Here is an 8,355-nt window from a genome sequence, read left to right as displayed (position 1 = left end):
AGCCTGTCGGAGAAGTCGGTGCAGATGAACTTTGCTCTCATCTATGAGCTGCTGGACGAGGTCGTGGTGAGTCAAGTTATAATTAAACATGTAGAGTTTATTGAAAACATGAATCTGTGGTTTGAACCTCATTTGGATCAACACACCATTTCACTTCATAATGGATCTACAATTTGAAATCTGTTTATTTAGAATATTTTCACCTCTTTACCTTGATGTCTGTCTGTCTGTCTTTCAGGACTATGGTTACATCCAGACGACGTCCTCTGACGTACTGAAGAACTTCATCCAGACTGAAGCCGTCTCCTCCAGACCGTTCAGCCTGTTTGACCTCAGTAACGTCGGCTTGGTATGACAACAACAACAACGACGACAACAACACAAATACCAACAACAACACAAGTATCAACAACAACACAAGTATCAACAACAACACAAATACTAACAACACAAGTATCAACAACAACACAAGTATCAACAACAACACAAATACCAACAACAACACAAGTATCAACAACAACACAAGTATCAACAACACAAAGATCAACAACAACGACACAAATAACAACAACAGCACAAATACCAACAACAACACAAGTATCAACAACAACACAAGTATCAACAACAACACAAATACCAACGACACAAGTATCAACAACAACACAAATACCAACAACGACACAAGTATCAACAACGACACAAATACCAACGACACAAATACCAACAACGACACAAATACCAACAACGACACAAATACCAACGACACAAATACCAACAACAACACAAATTCCAACAACGACACAAATACCAACGACACAAATACCAACAACAACACAAATACCAACAACAACACAAGTATCAACAACGACACAAATACCAACAACGACACGAATACCAACGACACAAATACCAACAACGACACAAATGCCAACAACAACACAAATACCAACAACAACACAAGTATCAACAACAACACAAATGACAACAACACAGATAACGACACCAGGGGCCTGTTGGTCAAAAGTAGAATAAAGACATCCAGGATAAGTGGGAAAGCCAGGTCGGACAAAGTCTCATAAGTTCATCCTGGCTTAATTGGTTGTTCGAACGCCGAGCCAGGCTGAGGAGGGGCGGCTTTGTCAAGCCAGGTCTAACTAATTTGAGTAAGTGTGCGGCCACGGCTTTCTTCAGTAGACCACAGAGATCGATCACAGATTCACTGATGAGACGACAGGTGTGGACACTTTCCTCCGATGAACAGCGGATCTGAATGCTGACGTAAGGTGACACACCTCTCATAAAATGAAGCACCGCTGCCGTCTGGAAGTCTGGAGACGGACTGATTAAATGAGTCGTGTAATTAATTGCAAGCACCTTTGCAAGTGCAGCCATTTCTAATGACTGTAATGACTGCAATAACATCAGATTTGAGCTGGCAAACAATATCAAGGGTGTTTATTTACAATGACGAACACACGAATAGGCCCCAATTATGAAAAAGAACTATCGTAATAGGCTAACTTTATTTATTTTTTTAATTTGATTATGTTTTGTTGTATTTCTTTTTTTTAAATAATAATTTAGCCTACGTGTTGTTTGTTTAAAAACGAGGCCAATGCGTAGCCTTCATCAGAACATGGACCGACTGTATAAAACACATTCACTTCTGACTCCAAAGATAAGACAACAGAATCAACTAAGCTTGGCATTTAGCCTGGTCTGGAGCAGGCTAGCTGCAGAGAATAAATCACCATGGTAACTTGACCAGGATAAAGTTATCCAGCTTTCGAACAACCGACTGCTAAAGGCTAAATTCAGCCAGGATAACCAACATATCCCGGCTTAATCCCTTATCTAGGTTTCAAACAACAGGCTCCAGAGGTCACTGAGGTTTCGTCTTTGTTGACAAACAAATACTTCCATGTTGAGTTTTTTCTGCCTTCATTCACTTTCTGCAGCACTGAGACATCAAACCAATATAAATATGAACCTTTTGTTTTAATGTCTGCAGGTAACAGGATTTGTCAACAATCATAACTTCTCTGATGAAGTGTTTCACTACGTGGTTCTTCATTAATAACAACATTATAGTGTGTTATAAACACTTATTCAATGTTTATATAGTGCTTTGTGTAAAATACTGCTGCATATTTCATGTACATTAACTTACTTTAAGTTGTGTTTGATTGAATGTGTGTTTCTGGTCAGGATTCAGCTGCTTTGTTGTTGTTGTTTGTGCAGTTTGGAGCAGAGACTCAGCAGAGTAAAGTGGCTCCGAGCTCTGCAGCCACCAGACCCATCCAGTCCAGCAGAGAGCAGGTACAGACAGAGTCAGAGAGTCTCACCACTCACTCTGATTCAACTCTATAGACGAAAGAGTGAAATACATGTTTTTATGTTCTGGAAGAACAATGAACCAACCTCTCTAAATAGATCAGCGCATATGTAAATGAAAGAATCATTAACCATTTTAAATGATGTTTAGAAATGATCCTTTTATTGATGTTTTACACAAAGTTGTGTTGCAGGAAAAAACAGAAAACACAACCTAACAACGTTAATGTCCGATACCTGAGATGAAACACAGTGTCGTCTGATGTGAAGTCTTTATAAATACCAGATGATGTGTGTTTATATACCTGAAGACACACTTAAATACTCAAACATCCAGCACCAAAGACTTCCTGCTGGTCTGGAAACATTCGTCATCAAGTGTGTGAACCTCTGGACGTTTTCCAGTTTACAAAGTACTGTTCAGTCTTTTTAGAAACAGACACATGAACACGAACCGGAGCAGTTTAAAGCTCCGGAAGAGGAAAGAAGAAGTTTATATCCCAAGAAAAACAGGAAACACCGAGCCCGTAGATTCACACTGAACACACCTCAGATCAAAGATGTTTGAATCTGAATCAAATGTGTTGATTGCTGGAAAAAAAATAAATAAAATCCAAATATTAATATTTGTATTTAGTTACAGATGAAAGTCCAGGCTTGGTCGGTGGATCAGCTAAAGTTTACTCAATAATTCCGTCAGTTATCAGTTATTAATGAGAAGTTTGAGTTTTAGCTTTTTGGATAAAATAACTGTTCCAGTAAATAGTTGGGTCCCAGCTCGACTGTACACTTCCAGGAACAAACTCACAGTATTCCGTACATGTGTGTTTTTGTTCCAGGGTGGGAAGAGTGAGATATTTGTGGACGTGATCGAGAGGATGTCGGTCGTCATCGGCTCCAACGTGAGTAACGTCCGTCTGGAAACATTAAATCAACTCTTTGAAGTGTAGAGATCAACTCAACTGGTTTAGTTGTGCAGGGAGTCGTGATGAAGGCCGACGTCGAGGGAGAAATCAGAGTGAAGTGTTACATGCCGAGCTGCTCGGGTGAGTTTGAGACTCTGACTCTGGTTTCCTCTGTGAGGGTTTGACTCACTTTGTCCTCACAAGTACAGAAACATGACGCAACACACTCTGACACGACGCCTTCTTCTTCAACAGAGATGAGAATCGGTCTGAACGAAGAGTTCAGCATCGGGAAGTCACAGCTCAGAGGTACCCCACACACACACACACACACAGACACAGACACACACACAGACACACACACACACACACACACACATACACATATATATATATATATATACATATATATATATATATATATATATATATATATATACATATATATATATATATATATATATATATATATACACACACACACACACACACACACACACACACACACACCCCTACACACACACACACACCTACACACACACACACACACACACACACACCTACACACACATATACACACACACACACGAGATGTTGAAACTTGTACTTTACTTCATTTCCTCCTGCTTTACGTCACATTCCTCTAGTTGTGTGTGTGTGTGTGTGTGTGTGTGTGTGTGTGTGTGTGTGTGTGTGTGTGTCTGTGTGTGTGTGTCTGTGTGTGTGTGTGGTGTTCACGATGTCGTTTCTTCTTCAGGTTACGGAGCAGCGGTTCGTGTTGACGAGTGCAGCTTCCATCAGGCCGTCCGATTGGACGAGTTCGACAGCAACCGGATCCTCCGACTGAGTCCGAGTCAGGGAGAGGTGCCAACGCTGCCTTTTGATTGGTTCATTACCCGTCTCCCTAGTTACTGGCTCCAGCCCGTCGGGATGTTTTGAAGTGTTTCTCCAGACTTTAATACATCCACAGCAGTTCATTACTCCACCTACTGTAGTGAAACTCATACACACTGCTAAACACCTGTACTGTCTCTTTAAGACTACAGGTTGTGATGTTGAGGATCAAGACTTCCTTTTAAAACCATCCACCTTAAGAACCAGCTCAGTGCTTCAAACTCTTCTCCAGTCAAAGTCTTCATCACTGATCTTTCTGAAGACACGCCCCCTAAATCAACATCAGGACGTAAACAACCAACATGGCTGCTGTTAGTAATTAGAGCTGTTAAGATAAGAGCTGGTGGAAAACTCTAGGGAGGAGGAATGAGAAGACAGGTAGCCAGGTAGGTAGACAGGTAGACAGGCGGGTAGACAGGTATGTAGGTAGACAGGTAGGCAGGTAGACAGGTAGTCCGTCGGCTCTTTAAAACTCTGCTCCAGCAGAAACACAGAGATATTTTTTCTTTATTTATTTCTGTGGAGATGAAGAAAGAATTGTAACAAATATAACAAACATGTTTTTATTAAAACTAACTGGTAGTTTTTATTTATAATGAGTACCTGATGTACTTCAGGGTAATGTGTACCCTCGTTTATATAAATACGTGGTGCGTTCACAGCAACAACATTGAATAGGACGTTTGGCTTTCAGGACATTTTTTGTGAGTTTCTATGGAGCCTTATGCAGAAAAAGTAAACATTAAACCTTCTGAATCAGATTTATTTAGATCTACTAAATAAAATGCTTCACAGAACGAAACGTCTGATGAAACTAAACGCTTTGTTGTCTTTCTGCGGAGCTTCAATGTGGTGAAAGTCTCACTAAGCCTCTTTTACAGATTCCTAAATGTTCCAGCACTTTAATTACAAAACCACTTCCACTAATGAACATAATCCACCAGGTTTAGACTTTGCTCTCATGGTATTCATTCACTGATCGGGAACAATTCATTGCAAACTGTCCTTGATGTTGAGTTCAACGACACTCCGACATCTGAGACACGACTCTTCTTCTTCTCCTTCTTCTTCTTCTCCTTCTTCTTCTTCTTCTTCTCCTTCTCCTTCTTCTTCTTCTTCTTCTTCTTCTTCTTCTTCTTCTTCTCCTTCTCCTTCTTCTTCTTCTTCTTCTCCTTCTTCTTATTCTTCTTCTTTTTCTCCTTCTTCTTCTCCTTCTTCTTCTCCTTCTCCTTCTTCTTCTTCTCATTCTCCTTCTTCTTCTTCTTCTCCTTCTCCTTCTTCTTCTTCTTCTTCTTCTTCTTCTTCTTCTTCTTCTTCTTCTTCCTGTCGTAGCAAACAGTGATGCAATACCAGCTGAGTGACGACCTGCCCTCAGCGCCCCCCTTCCGCCTGTTCCCAACCATCGAGAGAGACAGCGGGGGGAGGTAAGAGTCCCACAGACCCAGAGTCCAGTCCTAGACCCACAGTCCTAGAGTCCAGTCTAATAGACCCAGAGTCCAGTCCTAGACCCACAGTCCCAGAGTCCAGTCTAATAGACCCACAGTCCTATAGTCAGTCCTAGACCCACAGTCCTAGAGTCCAGTCTAATAGACCCACAGTCCTATAGTCAGTCCTAGACCCACAGTCCTATAGTCAGTCCTAGACCCACAGTACTAGAGTCCAGTCTAATAGACCCACAGTCCTAGAGTCCAGTCTAGTACATTTTGCTGACAATACTTGTACTTTTACTCTGTTGTTGTTCCTCTGCAGGCTGCTGATGTACCTGAAGCTTCGCTGTGATCTGCCACCAAAGAGGTTCGTTTTCTATTCCAGTACCACAAGTACTATCATTGTATCATAGTACTAGTACATGATGGTACTGTTGTAGCTGCCTCTTAGTTTAGTCTAGTGGGGCCCAACATAGGGGTCGGGGCCCTCCAGAGGGTCACCAGATACATCTGAAGGGTCATGAGATGATCAATGGAAGAGAAGAAGAAGAAGAAGAAGAAGAAGAAGAAGAAGAAGAAGAAAGAAGAAAATAATAGAGAAGAAGAAGAAATAAAAAAAAAAAATAAAATAAATAAAAATAAATAATAAAAATAAGAAATAGAAGAAGAAATATAAGTAGAAGAAGAAGAAATAGAAGAAGTAGAAATATAAGTAGAAGAAATAGAAGAAGTAGAAATAGAAGAAACATAAATAGAAGAATAAACTAAAAAGAGGTTTGCAGTGGTGATCACTGGTTTAATCGTTGACAATGTTCAGTATATGTATAAAGTGTATAAGCAGTTTTTTTTATGTTCAATCTTCCTCTGAGAAGAAACTAAAGCTGTCAGATAGAAGTAGTGCAGTGAAACATAAAACATATTTCTCTGGAGTAGAAGTAGAAAGTGCCATAGAATGGAAATACTAATAAACAAAGTACTCATATGTACTTCCCACGACTAAAAAGAACAAAAAACATTGCTGTGTTTCCAGGTGACACGCTGTTAATAATCACGATGATGATGATGATGATGATGTCATTGTTTTCGCAGCGCCGCCATCAACGTCTGTGCCACCGTCCCGGTCCCTAAAGGCTCTGTGAGGTGAGACTTCTCATTCAAATCACATGTTTGTTCTTCAGCTTCTATTTGAATGTGACGTTTGTTTTTCCGTCGCTGTGAACACAAAGCAGGAAGTCACCAGAGTTCAGCTAAATGAACGCGTGTCCTGTTCAGGAACGCTTTTAAATAGCAAACGACATTAACAAAGTAGGAGAGCAAGAGGAGGCGCTACTCATTTGTTATTTAAAGTCATGCAAATAGGAGTCAGGGTGAGGAGCCGCGTACTGTCGCTTTAAATCCTCTTTACTAGTAGATCTTGAGTTTAGTGGACGGAGAACAAAATGTGTTCAAAGAGACAAAAGATCCTCTGAACAACAGAAGAAGAAGAAATCAGCTGGAGGCTTCGATTTAAACAGGAACAACTTCTTAATTCAGAGTTTCACAATAAAAGCATCCTAGAACAAGCTGGAGTTAACTTGATCACAGTAGAAACAGAAGGTTAGCGTAGAGTTACTGTTTGAACATCAGCTGAACTCCTCACAGTTTAAACATCTTCATCAATATCATTTAATAAACTTTGTTCTTTGGATAAACATCTAAAGAACATTCAGACATCTCCTTCAAACTACTGGATTTATTCAAGTTCATCACCAAAAACTACATTTTACAGATTACATGTGAACACATCACGATAACGTTATAATGTACCTTCAGCCAGTACTCATGTTCACTGAGCAGAGCCTGAAGGCATCATAGTGTAACTGAAGTGAACCTCCGTTGGTTAGCCGATAGCGGTGCTGCTAACGTTACTAGCTCTCCTCTTGATTAGTTGTTAACAATGAAACATGATCAGCGATCAGAGACTAGAACCACATGTTCTACTGAATACTGGAGGAGAACCATCATCATGAGAACTTTATTGACACTGACGGTTAATGATAAAACTTTATTTACACTGACGGTTAATGATAAAACTTTATTTACACTGTGATGGTTAACGTTAAACTTTATTTCACTCTGATGGTTAACGTTAAAACTTTATTTACACTGTGACAGTTAACGTTAAAACTTTATTTACACTGTGACGGTTAACGTTAAAACTTTATTTACACTGTGATGGTTAACGTTAAAACTTTATTTACACTGTGACGGTTAACGTTAAAACTTTATTTACACTGTGACGGTTAACGCTAAAACTTTATTTACACTGTGACAGTTAACGATAAAACTTTATTTACACTGTGATGGTTAACGTTAAAACTTTATTTACACTGTGACGGTTAACATTAAACTTTATTATTCTGAGGTTCACATGAGCTGAAAGCTCTCTGTAGGATTATCTATCAAATCACCTGTTTATCATCATCACTTCTGGAAGCTTTTCTGCTTCACCCTCCAATGACCTCTGACCTCCTCAGTGGTCACATGTGCTGTCTGACATTGTGTGTGTGTGTGTGTGTGTGTTCAGTCTGTCTCAGGAGCTCAGCAGTCCTGATCAGAGCTCTGAGCTGAAGCTTCAGAACAGAGCCATCGACTGGACGATCCCTCGCTTCCCTGGAGGAACACAACTGTCTGCTCTGTTCAAGGTGAACACACACACACACACACACACACACACACACACACACACCATTGTATTTTAGCTCTGCATTGTGGGTCAACAGATGTTGACGTTATTTTTTTATGCAGAAATGAAA

At 40.1% G+C, this 8,355-nt stretch overlaps 1 protein-coding gene across 1 annotated transcript in view; it reads left to right on the top strand.

Moving 5' to 3' along the window:
- Window positions 1-3: 3 nt before the first annotated feature.
- LOC137888748 (AP-4 complex subunit mu-1-like) overlaps window positions 4-8,355 on the top strand; it is a gene marked incomplete at its 5' end in the record, with an annotated part of 9,025 nt that continues 673 nt past the window's right edge. Inside the window, 11 exons of the mRNA XM_068732219.1 lie at window positions 4-66; window positions 239-349; window positions 2,242-2,319; window positions 3,174-3,236; window positions 3,314-3,380; window positions 3,495-3,548; window positions 3,997-4,103; window positions 5,466-5,557; window positions 5,883-5,927; window positions 6,650-6,700; window positions 8,127-8,244. Of these exons, the coding sequence (XP_068588320.1) occupies window positions 4-66; window positions 239-349; window positions 2,242-2,319; window positions 3,174-3,236; window positions 3,314-3,380; window positions 3,495-3,548; window positions 3,997-4,103; window positions 5,466-5,557; window positions 5,883-5,927; window positions 6,650-6,700; window positions 8,127-8,244 (849 nt within the window). The remainder of the gene's footprint in view (window positions 67-238; window positions 350-2,241; window positions 2,320-3,173; window positions 3,237-3,313; window positions 3,381-3,494; window positions 3,549-3,996; window positions 4,104-5,465; window positions 5,558-5,882; window positions 5,928-6,649; window positions 6,701-8,126; window positions 8,245-8,355) is intronic.

This window comes from Cebidichthys violaceus, unplaced genomic scaffold (assembly GCF_023349555.1).
Source record: "Cebidichthys violaceus isolate CVI_PGR_0920_01 unplaced genomic scaffold, fCebVio1.0.p SCAF_577, whole genome shotgun sequence".
Taxonomy (NCBI): Eukaryota; Metazoa; Chordata; class Actinopteri; order Perciformes; family Stichaeidae; genus Cebidichthys; species Cebidichthys violaceus.
Note: the sequence above shows the minus strand (reverse complement) of the source record. Positions and strands in the feature narration are given on the sequence as shown.